At 43.2% G+C, this 15,700-nt stretch overlaps 1 protein-coding gene across 1 annotated transcript; it reads right to left on the bottom strand.

The window, feature by feature from the left end:
• Positions 1-1,009: 1,009 nt before the first annotated feature.
• On the bottom strand, positions 1,010-12,050 carry NMS (neuromedin S). The gene is made up of 10 exons (XM_007468348.1): positions 11,975-12,050; positions 8,628-8,682; positions 8,299-8,338; positions 6,685-6,708; positions 6,535-6,588; positions 4,705-4,779; positions 3,356-3,391; positions 2,730-2,771; positions 1,642-1,676; positions 1,010-1,109 (listed from the first exon to the last, which is right to left on the bottom strand). The coding sequence occupies exons 1-10, from the start codon at positions 12,048-12,050 to the stop codon at positions 1,010-1,012; spliced, it is 537 nt and encodes a 178-aa protein (XP_007468410.1).
• Between the last annotated feature and the right edge of the window lie 3,650 nt (positions 12,051-15,700).

Below are 15,700 nucleotides of genomic sequence, written 5' to 3'. Positions count from 1 at the left end.
ATATATATACCACATCTTCTTTATCCATTCATCTGTTGGTGGACATTTAGGTTGTTTCCATGTCTTGGCTATTGTAAATAGTGCTGCCATGAACATAGGGGTGTGTGTATCTTTTCAGATTATAGTTTTGTCTGGATATATGCCCAGGAGTGGGATTGCTGGATCATATTGGAGTTGGTATACGTTAACTTAATGCTGTAACTTTGAGCCCTTGGTCAGCAATATAGAAGCAGCTCCCATAGGGCAAGTCCCTTTGGTACCATTTGTGTAACAAAACTCATCTTTGAAATGTAATTAGAGCCAACACTCCCTGAGTGCTCACTAGGTACCATCATGCTAAGCCCCTTATGTGGACCATCTCCTCAGTCATCTCTAAAACGATGTGAAGGTGCTGTTATTTTACCAGGGAAATGACCAGCTCACTGTCCCCCAGCTAAAAAGTGGAGTCAGTATCTGAAGCCAGCCAGGCTCTCCCAGGCTTGTGCTCTCAACGCTCGACGATAACGAGATTGTCGGAACACGATAAAACAACACCAAAACCAGCACATTTTAATCATACATACCCTATTACTTAAAAAATATACCCAATAAGAAATAAGAAATGAAAATGTTGTGTCAATGCTACTTTATTTTTTACACAACTGAATATTCTAGTGAATAGAGAGCAAGGGAATTCTCTTTAAATACTGTTCACAGAAAGAAATTTGATGTTTGTTCAAAACAAATGCTCAGTTGCCTCATCTGATCCAGACTCCCTTTGCCGCTGAATTCTGAAAAGAAAAAAGAAAAATGTACAGGTCAGATTGAATCATTATCAGGATGGAGATGAGGCCCAGGGTCATGTTATTATATAACATATTTAAAAATACCTCAATTTGGCATGTCATAAATGCCCATAATTGGTACTCATAAGATTTGTTGCTGTAACTGATCAGGCCAGGGGACCTCAGGGAACATCTTTCCCAGTTTGGCCAGGGCGGCTATGCTCCGCAGCATCTGGACAGCTCTCTCAGGCACCTTGGGCTGCCAGGGCCCCAGTAGCTGCCAGTTGGTCCAGGGGCTCCAGGAGGAAGGCTGGGATGCCTCTGAAAGACAGTGGCCTCATGTCCCTGGGACCACATCAACATGAGAGACAGAGGAGGCCCAGAGCTGCCCGTGTGCAGGGACTCGAACTGCCACAGGCCAGGAGCCAAGAAATCTCGCCAGATTTCACCTCTGGGTCTCAGAGCATCATTGAATGGAGGGAACAGCCTGGCCTGGTTCTAATCGGAAATGTTCCCACTACAGAGAACTTCTCCCCACCAAGCACGCCAGGGTGGATTTTGCCTCATCACAAGGGCCAGGTGAGAAGTCACAAAAGCTGTGGAGCTCTCACAGCCACTGCTGGAGACAACACACCTGCAAAGAGCTGGCATGAAGCAAAGGCTGCATTGTTTGGGACAGTGCCAGGCTGCAGTGGGGTCTCTGTGATGCTGAGAGCAGGAAAGGGAGGGGGCAGAGGAACCCCTTGGGGGTTTCACATGGCCCCCCCCTTTCTTGGAACTGTCACCCCTCTGGTTGCCTCTCACTGCCCCATGTCAGACAGATGACATTTGCTTGGAGTAGGAGAGCTGCAATTAGGCTGACCTTGGACGATCCTACCAGCTGCTAAGGTCAAGGTTTCTTCCATTCCTTGGCTGAAAAAAAAAAAAGGAGCAGCTTACAGTACTGAGACCATACTGCCCGGAATCTGTTTCTTGGTTCCAGATCCTTTCTCTACGCCCCAAGGCTCTGTTCTCCTAACTGAGGCATTAGCAGCTTCGCTGGGGGCTCACCCGGGGAGCCCCAGTCACTGCTACTCTGTGGATCCTCTGGGGCAGGACCCTTGCTGCTCCTATGGCCCTGACACTGTCCCTCACCCCACCACTCCACCCCTTAGCCTCTGTTTATGTGGCAGGACGATCCCTAAACAACGCATCACAGGACTTCTCATCCTAAAGACATCATGGAGACCCACTGTTTCTGCAAGTACTTTCCAGAAAACAACCACTAGTAGGGCATGCAGATTTAAAATGTGTACTTGGGATGTCATGGGGGTTTGGGGAAAGTATGACTGAGCCAAGTTAAACAGGTTGTTTCCTGCAGGACATGGTATGTTCTGTAAACCTCGGAGAGTGTCAGGCGCAGTGTTTTCGATCGTATTTGATCTTTGCAGAGCATCTCTTAGCACCAGTGACCACAGAATGCAGCTGGAGGAGCGTACGTCTAGGCTGATTCGCACGTTTTCCTGATGCAAACACTGAACATCTAGGGGGTGAAACAGCTAGGGAGTGGTAGGTCAAGAATTAAAAGACCATCCGTGACTCTGTGACCTTTGCAAGAAGCTCCAAGTTCCCTGGGGAAAAGGACGCCTAGACTCCTATTTCCACCGTGATGGGGCCGTGCGTCCCGGACCTTCAGGCTCTGGAACACGGACTCCGACTTTGGTTGGCCTGCGCGTCTGTCCATCAGCAGAACTCCCGCCTCCCGCCCCTGAGCTCCTCCCAGAGCCCTGGTGAGCGCAGCCCTCGTCCGCTGGACCCTTTCCTTTCCAAGCATCAAGTCATCCCCTAAGGAAGGGTGAGAAAGTTCCCCTAATGATTCACCAGTTCTCCATGGGGGCCTGGCTGGACTCATTCTGCAGTAACTCCATAATTGGGGCGGTAGGAGAGAATCGGGGTGAAAAACAGAGAAGAGGAAATATGCTTTACCCTGAAAAGGAAAAATGGTCCTTCCAAGGTGGCAGTGTGATCCTGCAACATAAAAACACAAACCATTATGCAACCACGCTGTGCCGAAGGTCTTTCAAAGATGTCTATGGTAGTGGTTTTCAAGGTGTGGTCCCCAGACCCAAAACATCAACACCACCTGGGAACTTGTTAGAAATGCAAAAATCTCAGGTGCCCACTGAATCTCTGGGGTTGGGGCCCAGCCATCTGAATTTTAACAAGGTCCCAGGTGTTTATGGTGCACGGCCAACTTGGAGAAGCACAGATGCTGCACCCCTCCCCAAGTTTGCACAACTGGCCTGTGGGCCCCTGAGCCAGAAAGCAAACCTCCAGGGGCAGATGGCCCCAGGTGACGCATCTGTAAGAACGGAGATGAAATAGTGCCGTCCAAGGGCTCCATGATTCCTTTCTGCTCCAGGACAAGCCCAGGGAAATCCAAAATTAGATGCTCAGCCTCAGAGAATTTTAGGGCATAGTGTGAGACCAGTTCTTTGCAGAAGTGATCTAAAGGGGCTGCAAGGTGGCCCGGCTTCAAGCACTCCCCCGTCCTTCTGTCTTTGAGAAGTAAATCTTTTTGGCGGGGTGGTGCTTGCTCAGGGCTTACGTACCTTCTTGGTAAAATCCTCTTCAGCAGCCCCGGAATCCTGTGAAGAAATGAGGCCCAGGTTCATTTAAGAGGAAACTCATCCCCGAGGCTTGCAGTGTACTGTGATCCTGCCCCTCCCTGATTCCATTCTAAGGTAGCCGGAAGTCAGATGCAAAATGCCTTTCAAGAAAACAGCTAACCATGGAGCCAATCACAATTTTCTGTTCAGGAAGGCAAGTGTGTTTTCTTGGTCGGGTTACCCTTAGGGTCCAGGACAATGTTAAACTTGCTTGTTCTTCCCAATAGCCTCGACTTGAAATTGACTCCTGGTTTAGGCAGTTTTTCAAGGATATGGCATTTCAGCTTCCTCAGCTCATCTTTGCTTGTGGATCTGGCCCAATGATGGAGGCAGACTCAACCTGGAAGTCTGACACCAGTATCCAAGCAAACTGTGACCTGTGCTTAGGATGACCAATGGGTTTCTTAGGAAGTGAGCGATTTTCTGGGGTCTAGGCATTTTCAGAGCTAAACCCAGGAACAGGAACGTCCTGGGCAAACTGGAATGAGTCGTTCACCCTACTTGGACTCACAGTGTCCAAAAAATTGTGTTTGTTTCTTTGTTTTGCTACCACGCAACAAAAGCTTGATGGACATTTTGAACAGGTTCAGCTATTGTTGAAACTAGTCATTTCTAAACTTAAATTTTTTTAATTAAAATTTTTTTGTTTTTTTAATTTAATTTTATATTAGAGTATAGTTGACTTACAATGTTGTGTTAGTTTCAGAGCTTTTTTTTTAAGAAATGAAGTTCTGGGGCTTCCTTGGTGGCGCAGTGGTTGAGAATCCGCCTGCCGATGCAGGGGACACGGGTTCGTGCCCCGGTCTGGGAAGATCCCACATGCCGCAGAGCGTCTGGGCCCGTGAGCTGTGGCCGCTGAGCCTGCGCATCCGGAGCCTGTGCTCTGCAACGTGAGAGGCCATGGCAGTGTGAGGCCCGCGTACCGCAAAAAAAAAAAAAACAAAAAAAAGAAACGAAGCTCTGCCATAAGAATAAAAGGGCAGGTGGGACAATGGGAAGCAGAGTATATGATCAAGGCAAGTGTCCATGTCATGGGGAGGAAGAGGAAGGGGCAGGGAAAGTGAAAAAACAACACGAAAACTAAAATGGAAAAAGATGAAGAGCGCAGAGGAGGAGCCCATGGTCACGGAGCTGGACCACAGCCCCTCTCCCCCATTCCCTGCCCTGCAGCCACCGTGTGGAGCTTGTACAAGGAGAAAACACCAGTGAGCCCCAAGGGGACAACAGGCATTTACCATGGTTAAGTGAACTTTTAGTGGCATAAAAATATGGTGGAAGGAGAAAGTACATACGCGCTGCCGAAATCTTTTCATCCTTTGCTTGGCGAGCTTGGCAGCCAGATGCATTAGAGAGTGCACAGGAGGAAACTGCGGCAAAGAGGCGGTGAGGGTCAGACAGCACTGGTCCCAGGCCCAGGGCTATGTGAATTCCTGTCTGCTCACCCCCTTACAAATGGGTTTAATTTTCAGAGTAAAATCCATTTCCAAGCCTAAGCCTGAAATTTTATCATTTCAATAAAGAACCGCTTGCCTTGCTAGCACATTTCATTCCAACACATCACTCAAAACTATTCCCTTAGGGTAAAACAGACTTGGATCTGCATTAATCCCAAACATTCTGTCCTTCTAGTGTGGAGTGCATCGTCCCAAATAAGCATCTCCATGAAGATCCTCTCTGGCTCCCCACGTGTGCTCTCCTTATCTAAGGGATGAGGTGGAAGGGCAGCATGCATAACCACCACCCCCATGCATTTTATTTTCCTGTATGTCTCATCTGTGACTGCCTGCACACACTCAGACATACATACCCTGTCTTATCTAGTCCTGTGAATCCTCCCTGAGTATTAAAGCTCAGAGTAAAAGTTAATTCGTGTCACAGACACGGAGTTTACCCTTTCCCTTCCACTTTCTTTTCTTTTTCTTTTTTAGGCTAGAAAGAATTTTTTTTTGTTGAACTATATTTGATTTACAATGTTGTGTTAATTTCTGCTGTACAGCAAAGTGACAATTATACACATATATATATTCTTTTTTTCATATTCTTTTCCACTGTGGTTTATCACAGGATATTGAAAATAGTTCCCTGTGCTCTACAGTAGGACCTTGTTGTTTATCCATTCTATTAAATGTAATAGTTTGCATCTACCAACCCCAAACTCCCACTCCATTCTTCCCCCCTCCCCACACCCCTTGGCAACCACGAGTCTGTTCTCTATGTCTGTGAGTCAGCTTCTGTTTTGTAGATGGGTTCATTTGTGCCATATTTTAGACTCCACATATGAGTGATATCATACGGTATTTGTCTTTCTCTTTTCCCTTCCATTTTTGACCCTTCTCTACTTGCAGTGCCCATGGCCCATCTTGATACTATTCCCATCCTTACCTGATCCCCAGTACTAAATCTATAATCTATACTACTCTTGTGTCTTTGCCTCAAAGGGAAAAACATTTTGCTTGGTGCTTGTTTATTTCAAGGATCTTTCTGAAGCCCTGGAAAGCTTTGACTATATAAATAAGTGACTTTCTAATAGTAGAATTTCAATCACTGTGACTGGATTGATTCTATGACCTTCCCAATATTCTCTAAATCATACCCTGCAGAAATTCACTTCAACAATCTGTTCCTGAGGGTAACTCCAATTTATAATAAGAAAGTTAGAGGTGATGCTTTTTATTCCCACAGCCCATACACACTGTGACAGTGACGAAAGATGCACACCCACAGATCACTATTGAGAATGTGGCACTTCACACTTCACAAAGTGCTTTTCAGAATTTAAAACACAGAAGGTAAAATATGGAGCAATGTAAATAGAGCTCAGTCTTTACCAGCTTCTTGTATATCTGTTTAAATGCATAATAAAAAAGTTCTTTCTTACTAATTTTTCCTTTTCTGTAATTATTCTCTAGCTTTTCAGATCTGTCAACCTTCCCCAACCTCTTTCCCAGAGAGGGAGAGAGAGAATCCCTGCAGCCCCAGGAAAAAGCACCTAGAAAGCTATTACCCAGAGTTTCTGGAAGGCCCCTGCTTTTCTACTTTCCTGCATACATTAAATGGGAAAGGAGAAAGGCGTGCAGCGGAGACTGACTTTTACAGAGAGATGATTACGATAAAATACTGACCCCAGTTTTAACTGGATGCGTCGGCTTCTGAGTTCTGGAGTAATGAAATAAAAACTAAATAAGAGAAAAAAAGGTTGATTTTAATTCTAAGCGTCACTTGCTGTAAATGTGGTAGTTGCATGCTCTTGTTACTAGGCTGGTGGTACGCACCCTTTTGTATATGTCTTGATTATCCTGGAAAGAAAATGATGAGGGTAAGTCACATGGAATTTTACTGGGGCAGGTTTCCAGTAGAAGTTACACCGGGGACCTTCCTGATTTACCTGAATATTATAAAATAAATTGGCATTCTAAAAAGAAATCCATTATACAAACTTAATAAGACTATAGTTGATGCAGAATCTTGCCAAAAGGAAAGTTGCCAGCAATATCATTATTTTAAAACTTAATCTTATTTTACCTTTTCAGTCTTCGGGGGCAAAACATACTCCATGATGCATTGAAGCAATACCCTAATCAATACCCAGATAGCCATCTAACTAAGAAGTGGGATAAAATAACGATTGCAACTTTTAATTTGCTGCTGGGCATACCCTATAATTTAGTTTTCTTAGGGTTGGTTCACATTGACCAAATTTTTTCCCTAAAAGCTTTCTACATGTATCTTCACTGTTCTTGCAGAAAGTCCCGCTTTTAATTTCTAAATCCTTGTTAGAGCACCACCCCGTTCTGTCTGCATGGACGACAGCCCAGGAAAAGCTGTACTGGCAGCATTTCCTACTCAAAGAGGTACTGTGAATGATGTTGTAAATATCTGGTTACTATTGATCTCATCTCATGTACATCTAACCATTGTCGAATCAGCTCAAACTGCAATCAAGACAGAAATGAAAGTTGTTAGTAACATGTCTAATTTTGTTGCTGTGAGTACAACTTCCTACAAACTTTGTGGAGGGTTTCTGCAGTAACCAATACTTACATGTTCTCTCTTTCTCTCTTTGTTATGCGTGTACATGTACACACATGAATATGGGCACACACACACACACAGACGCACAAAATAATGAACCAAAATTACTCATAGCAGAGGCTCAGTGGACATTAACTTTCTGTTTCTTTATGATCACCATTTCTAAATCAGCAGAAAGTATTTACTATTTTTACAACTTCCGGTCTCTTTGTCAGCATCTGTTCACAGAAGTGTGTGTGTGTGTGTGTTTGTGTGTGTGTTCTGGACACCTACTGGGCAAATATTTTTGCCCAATAGGCAATATATTTTTGTTATCATGTTCATCAACTTTATACCATTACTTTTCAAGCCAAAAAAAAAAAAAACAAGGAATTTGAAGATGATTTTCCAGGTGATGAACACCAACTCTCAAGATTTCATTTGCACCTTCCTTGCTTTATTTTTTTTTCTTTTTAGAGAAAAAAAAATTTTTTTAATTTTATCTATCTATCTTGGAGACTATTTCCCCAACTAGAATATAAGTTCCATGACAGCAGGTAATTTGGTCTGTTTGGATCACTACTGTATCCCCACACGACATGTCATTTTATGTATATACGTGATTATGTATATGATATGTATATGTGATTATGATCTTATAAGAATGCAGATGAACTACCAATATATTCTGGTCATTTATATTTAGGAGATTCACTCTTTATTTCCTAAAACTGTATTCTCACACACACACACGTACACACAGAATTCTCCTGTAGGTAGCAAAAGAGTGTGCTTATTTACAGATATCAATTATGGTATAAGCAGGTGAACTGTTATAAATAAAAGAATTACCATATGTATATTAATTTTTTTACCTTAGGTTGTCTAGAAAGAGTTGCCCAATATGCCAGCCGCATATGAGGAAAATGAATCAAAGATAAGTACAAATTCCTTAATCAATAGAAGTAAAATTAAATTCTAAAGTTGCCTCATTTATGAACGTTGCATTATCTTCTGACACAGTGGCCATGAATTTCAACACAACTCCCAAGATGACTTAAATGAAGCCATGAAAATGAAAACAGTGAGTTTCTGCTGCAGCCAAGAATCTGATCTTAAAATAGTTTTAAGTGAACATTATCCACATGATAGTTTCAAGGCTAAGGCTAAATAAAAATCTCACATTACTGAACAGTGGTGTACCTCAAGCTTCGCAATATCCAAGCCATCTGGAGGATCAGCTAAAGGTCGAGGAAATCCTATTGTGAGAAATCATAAAAATCTCTATCAGGAGAAAAGAGGTTGTAGCGTTAACTTTCTAAAAAAATATGTATTTATTTATTGGCTGCATCGGGTCTTAGTTGCAGCACGTGGGCGCCTCTCTAGTTGTGGTGCGTGGGCTTAGTTGCCCTGCGGCAGGTGGGATCTTAGTTCCCCGACCAGGGATCAAGCCGGCGTCCCCTGCATTGCAAGATGGATTCTTAACCACTGGACCACCAGGAAAGTACAGCATTAACTTTTAAATCTTTACCATGAAGAGCACACAGCGATTCTATTAATACCATGTTGTTAAAAGGATTGTTAAAGAAAACACACTTCTACCTACCACTAGCAAATCTGAGATTTGTACCAAAGTTAATTAAAAATTGCATGGTTTTTTATTTACCAGGAGTTAGCAGCACAAGAGTTAGCAAGTTAGGAGAGAGGGAAAAAATTACCTAGTTAACAACTTAATTTGTATTTTTGAAATGGAGCAGAGCCCTATGGTCCTTGCCCCCTCATGTCCTCTTCCTGCCTTTTGTCTGTAGAAAAACTTTAGCCAAAAGATAAGTTTAATCCAAGAAGTGAGAAAATGCAGAAACAAAAGAAAACATCCCCAAAAGACTAAATAAAAATAGTTTAGTCAGTACGCAAAGTCAAGGACCTTTAGTTCCTTCTCAAGGGCTATAGATAATATTCTGAGCCATATCCTGTGAGCTGTCTTGTAGATACTAAAACCTCCATCAGGTGGAAGCAGTTAACTACACGATGACCAGACTGTAGCCATGACACAAGCTGCCACAATTCTGAGAACTGGCCTCAAGGAAATGGGAACAACCCAACCTGAGAACTGAAGATTAACTATACTTAAAACAGTCAAGATGATGCTGGTCAGACCACCACATGACCAATTTCAAGATTACCGTCAGAGCTGACTGTGCTGTTTCTGCAAGTAGCCCCCTCCCTCCATCTATAAAAGCTCTTGCCCACTGATTGTCGGTGGCGGGGGATGGCTGGGGAGTCGGCCTTTGGACAGGCCTTTGTCCACCCTCCCCGCTCTATTGCCAGCACCTGACATAAAGGAAGCTTTCCTTTCTACCAACCTTGCCTCTTTATTGGCTTTTGAGTGGCGAGCAGCTGGACCCCACTTTTGGTAATATTTTGATGGAATATATAAGGACAGGATATCAAGAGATGGTGTCAGTAAGTATGTGCATCAGAGTCACTCTTGGAACTTTTAAGAAATATGGATACCTGTCTCTCTGCTTCATCAGACTCTTCAGGAATAGGGATATGGGGAAGGTTGCTACTGGCATGCAGCTGAACCCCGTACCGGTCAACTTTTATCTGACCTAGATGAAGTCTTTATCTCATTTGCATGTAACACAACACTTGGAGGAAAAGCTAATACTGCAAGTGAAAGAATCAATGGGATATGTCAAAACTAAGAAGATGAAATTAAATGGGATAAATATAAGACCCTGAATTTAGATTTTAAAAATCTGAGACAGGGAATATCGGGCTCAAGAGTAGTATTTTTAAAAAAAATACTGAGTGATATATTGCTCCCTGCCGTCTCACTATAAGCCAAGAAAAAGCTGAGACAATCTTGTGCTGGATTCAAAGGATAGTGTCCCAACCTTGAAAGGTAATAGTCCTACTTGAAATGATAGGATTTGTTGTGAGTTAAAGGAACTGAGCACAGTTTTCTTTGGCAAAGGGAAAAATTAGGGAGTGTGTGTTAACTGCCATCAACTGTTTTGAGAACTGTCATAAGAAATATTAGTCTTGGGCTTCCCTGGTGGCGCAGTGGTTGAGAGTCCGCCTGCCGATGTAGGGGACACAGGTTCGTGCCCCGGTCCGGGAGGATCCCACATGCCGCGGAGTGGCTGGGCCTGTGAGCCATGGCCGCTGAGCCTGCGCGTCTGGAGCCTATGCTCCGCAATGGGAGAGGCCACAACAGTGAGAGGCCCGTGTACTGGAAAAAAAAAAAAGAAATATTAGTCTTATTCTGTATATCCCCAAAGGGCAGAACTAGGGCTAGTGGTTAGAAGTTGCATGTGATCAGATTTCAGCTCAGTGTAAAGAAGTTTGTGATGATTGGAGCTATTCAAAAATGAAAAGAAATTCAAACCAATCTTATAAGGAATTATTAAGAGGTGCTGTGCTAACAATACAATGATAAATACCATAGGGACCTTATCCTCAGGGAACAGAAAATTAAATCGGAAAAAGAGGGAGGTGGATATAAATATATAGACAGATAAATAAAAGGTAGTAAGAAATTTCCAAAACAAGTTTCTATTGGAAACCAGGGGAGGCAGCTACTGGCTGACTTTGGCTGGTAGTGAGTTGGGTGTCACTGAAAGTAATCAACTAGGGAAATCATAGAGGCGATCCCTGCTCTCCTGAGAGTTTAAACTAGATGACCTCCACGGTTCCTTGCAATGCCTAGGCTTTGTGATTACACTACAAGACATGGCAAAACAAGCATACTATTTCAAATATATTTTCTGTTTGAATATATTTTCAAAGATTTTCTACTCCCTGAAACCAAAATTCGAATGGAAAATTCTGTTTCCAACTGGAGCTTCCACCACATCCTGCATCATATAGCGAGTTACCTGGAGATGGGTAACAAATTTCGACTAGGGACCCCATACCCAACCCCTGTTCCCTACAGGGAACCCCTGTTCCGTACAAAAGAACTGGTTCTCAGAATTTGGTGGAGACACCCGCGTCCGGTCAGCACCTCGGACAGCGCCCAAGTCTTGGAAGACACGGGGCCTCAGCTGCGCTCCCTGGGCCTCTCCCCCCGCCCAACCCCCTCACCTTCCCCGCCAGGCCCACAGGAGAAGCTATAAGACTCCCTTTCCCTGTGCTCACTCCCACACCGCCCTTCTCCAACTGTTCCTCAATCCTCAGTCTTTGGCACTGTAAGCTCGTCTCTGCTCTCATCTCTTCAGAATTCCAAGAGCACAAATGGCAAACACGTTGGAGTCGTCCCCCGACTCATATCCCTCACAATTTCAGCGGCACATCTTGGGGCCAGCCCTGGGACAGGAGCTGTTTAAAGGCAGTTCCACAGGGGAAAGTAACCTCCTTTGGTAAAAGGCTGCGGCATCTAGCTCTGTCCATCCTCTCTGATGGAAGCCATTTCCAAAGGGTAGAAATGAGGGTAGGTGAGGGAACCAAGCTAGACTCCCTCCAGAAGTGCCCTGAAAGGTCAAGGTCTGCCCAGTCTTCCTTAGAGCTCAGGCCAGCTGGGGTCTGTTGAAGGGGACCCCTTACCTGAGGAGGGAATCTGTAGTAGGCAGAAGCAATAAATGGCCAAAATGGATGGGAATTGGGCAAGAAGATGTTTCATCTTCAAAGTACGGTTCCTCTTTGCTGACCACAGATGTGTTCTGCCGGGATAGGAGTTGAGCATTTCCCGGAGTTCCACAGGCAGAGACAACACTGCGTCTGGCCAGCCCAGTGGAGATGGTGCCTTTATTTGCAACGCCCTGAAGCCCATTGGCTGAGCACCAATCAGCTTTGCGCAGGAGGACTCAGCTTTTCTCATAAATGTCGTGCTGGGCCCTTATTTGTAGAATTATATCCTCCTGGTGTAGGCATGGTAGAGTCACCTTTTTCAACCCAGCAATAAAAATAAAAACTGGAGAGTCATAATTGTTATTCTATAGTGGTTTGAGAAACATTTTTTTGACTCAACAAAAGGCTTTTTTTCTTTTTTAAATCAAATCACTGGATATAAATCTGTAAACTCTTGGATGATTGAAGTCTTGTTTTATAAGAAGCTGTTTATTCTCCACCATTAACAAAGGATGTTTTATAGTCTTTGGTGCATCTGAGAACAAAAGTTGGAGTCCTGGATATAACATTAGAAGAAATTCAGAAGTTCAGTTAAGGTTTTTAAAAAATTAATTATGGTTAGGAATTACACTTCTTATGGTTTCTCCAGATTCATTTCTATGAACAAGTTAAATGTTTCAAATTTAATCAGTATTCAAGAAAATATGACAGTGTTTAATAGTAATAACAAAATTACTCCATCTACTGAGGTCCTATTTAGGATTTCACATAGGTTATTTCATGTAATTTTGCAGAAAACCTATAAGGAATGTATTTCTTTCCTAATTCTATGAATGGAGAAATTGAGGCTGGGAGAGATTAAGGAACTTGCCAGAGCCACCAAGCCATCAGGGATGCACAGAAGGGATTTGGACCCAAGGTCACTTCAGTAAGAGTGTGGGATTTTAGTTGATATGTTAATTTTTTCTAAAAAGAGCCTCCTTAAGATTGGATATGAGATAGAAAGAAGGAAAAAGAATGAAGTGAACTGTCTTGCAAAAAGTGTAACATATACAGCATATGCGAAATAGCTTTAGGATTTTTTCCACCGTGCATATCTTTAATTTTTGCCTTTAAGGATTAGGAGAATAATCCTGGAAGCTGCTCAGAATGGGCTATTTATTTATGACTTACAAAAAACACACACATAATAGCAAAGATTTGTGGCAGCTCTACAAAATGTTGATCAACAAGTACTTTTTGAACATCTGGTCTGTGTCTACCAGTGAACTAGGTGCTCTATACACAAACATACATTTTTCAAAGAAACCTATAGGATAACTGACTTGTATCAAATTTATTTTGTTTCCTTTGCATATTTTGCGCTCATTATTTCTCAGATATTCAGGATAAAAATATAAATTATTTTTAATAATAATTCAGAAATGGGAAAAGGAAAAACCAAGAAAAAAATCTGCATTGATACTATTCAACAACATTGGTATAGACTGAACTGTGCTGAAACCCTGACCCCCAATGTGACTGTATTTGGAAATAGAGCTTTTTTTTTTTTTTTGCAGCACGCGGGCCTCTCACTGTTGTGGCCTCTCCCGTTGCGGAGCACAGGTTCCAGATGCGCAGGCTCAGCGGCCATGGCTCAAGGGCCCAGCCACTCCGCGGCATGTGGGATCTTCCCAACCAGGCCACGAACCTGTGTCCCCTACATCGGCAGGTGGACTCTCAACCACTGTGCCACCAGGGAAGCCCAGAAATAGAGCTTTTAAGCCGGTAATTCAGGTTAAATGGCATAAGGATGGGGCCCTAAGCCAACAGGACTGATGTCTTTATAAGAAGAGGTAGAGACACCAGTTCTCCCCCACTCCCCCACTCCATGCACGCATAGAGAAAAGGCCAGAAGAGGACACAGCGAGAAGGTACTGCCTGCAAACAGAGGGGAGAGGTCTCACCAGAAACAATCTTACTGGGACCTTGATCTCAGACTTCCAGAATCCAAACTAGGAGAAAAGAAATTTCTGTTATTCAAGCCACCCAGCCTGTGGTCTTTTGTTATGACAGCCCAACCAGACTAACACAAACACAGGGATTCTTAGCTAATTCAATACAAAAAAAAAAAAAGAAATACAAAGTAAAAGGTGGACACTCTCATTGTTTAAAATGATACAATTATCTACCCCCCAAAATCCAAAGGAATCAACTGACAAATTATCAGAATGAACAAGAGTTACGAAACAGCCGGATTTAAAGAAAACAATTTTCAGGAATAATTTTCTTAGACACGAGCAAAAACAAATTAAAAATGTTTATTAGAAAATGTAAATAGCTTAAAAAACTATGAAATATTGAGAACTAAACCAAACGATAAATATGGACTATATTAAAAAATAAAAGTACAGAACTTTACCAAAGGACATAAAAGAATATGTGAATAAATGAAAAGGTACATCATGATCCTAGACAACATTCACTGTTGTTAAAGTTTCAGCTAATGGCAAATTCACCTATAAAGTCAGGATAATCCTTACTAAACTTCCAAAATGACTTTTCATAGAATTTTAAGACTGATTCTGAAATTAATTTGGGAGAGAAAATATTCTAGAATATGCAAGAAATTTCTTTAAAAAAGAATGATGCTTTGTTAATGTAAAAATGTACTATAAAGCAATAGTAATTATGTTGTAGTAGCCATTTTGTTATTGATCCACCAACAGGCAAATAGGTCAATGGAAAGGAACAGAGTCTCGAAGCAGACCAGTTTACTACAGAGTCAAGGTGGTATTTCAAATCAGTGCAAAAATAATGAACTACTCAATAAATCATGGTTAGGACAATTGGCTATCCATCTGGAAAAAATTCCCTATTTCACACTATACGTTAAAATAAATTCCAGAGGATTAATGAATTAAATCTAACACACACACACACACACGCACACACACACACACACACACACAGGCACAGGCACACACACTTATATAAAATGCTATATTAGGGAAAAAAAGAGAGTAAATAATTGACTGGAAATTGCTCTTGAGCAAAACCCAGAATAGGGAAGGCTCTACAGTGGAGCTGGATTTGTCCGGGATTTAAAAGACAAGTGGGGAGCGGTGGAAAGATGGCGGAGGAGTAAGACGCGGAGATCACCTTCCTCCCCACAAATACACCAGAAATACATCTACATGTGGAACAACTCCTACAGAACACCTACTGAATGCAGGCAGAAAACCTCAGACCTCCCAAAAGGCAAGAAACTCCCCACGTATCTGGGTAGGGCAAAAGGAAAAATTAATTTAAAACAGAGACAAAAGAATAGGGACGGGACCTGCACCAGTGGGAGGGAGCTGTGAAGGAGGAAAGGTTTCCACACACTAGAAGCCCCTTCGCGGGCGGAGACTGCGGGAGGCGGAGGGGGGAGCTTCGGAGCCACAGAGGACAGCGCAGCAACTGGGGTGCGGAGGGCAAAGCGGGGAGATTCCCGCACAGAGGACCGGGGCCGACCGGCGCTCACCAGCCCGAGAGGCTTGTCTGTTCATCCGCCGGGGCGGGCGGGGCTGCGAGCCGAGGCTCGGGTTTCGGTCGGAGCTCAGGGAGAGGACTGGGGTTGGCGGCTTGAACATAGCCCGAAGGGGTTAGTGCGCCACGGCTAGCCGGGAGGGAGTCCGGGGAAAAGGCTGCACCTGCTGAGGAGGCAAGAGACTTTTTCTT

The sequence above is a fragment of the Lipotes vexillifer genome, unplaced genomic scaffold (genome assembly GCF_000442215.2).
Source record: "Lipotes vexillifer unplaced genomic scaffold, Lipotes_vexillifer_v1.1 scaffold177, whole genome shotgun sequence".
Lineage (NCBI taxonomy): Eukaryota > Metazoa > Chordata > Mammalia > Artiodactyla > Lipotidae > Lipotes > Lipotes vexillifer.
Note: the sequence above shows the minus strand (reverse complement) of the source record. Positions and strands in the feature narration are given on the sequence as shown.

What these genes read in the sequence shown, in the direction of transcription:
- NMS (XM_007468348.1), bottom strand. Translation starts at nt 12,050, where the DNA reads ATGAAACATCTTCTTGCCCAATTCCCATCCATTTTGGCCATTTATTGC. An exon ending in CTCTTTCTAGACAACCTAAG is followed by an intron (nt 6,709 to 8,298) that starts GTAAAAAAATTA and finishes TTTTCTTTCCAG; the next exon opens with GATAATCAAGACATATACAA. An exon ending in AACCTTGACCTTAGCAGCTG is followed by an intron (nt 1,110 to 1,641) that starts GTAGGATCGTCC and finishes ATGTGGTCCCAG; the next exon opens with GGACATGAGGCCACTGTCTT.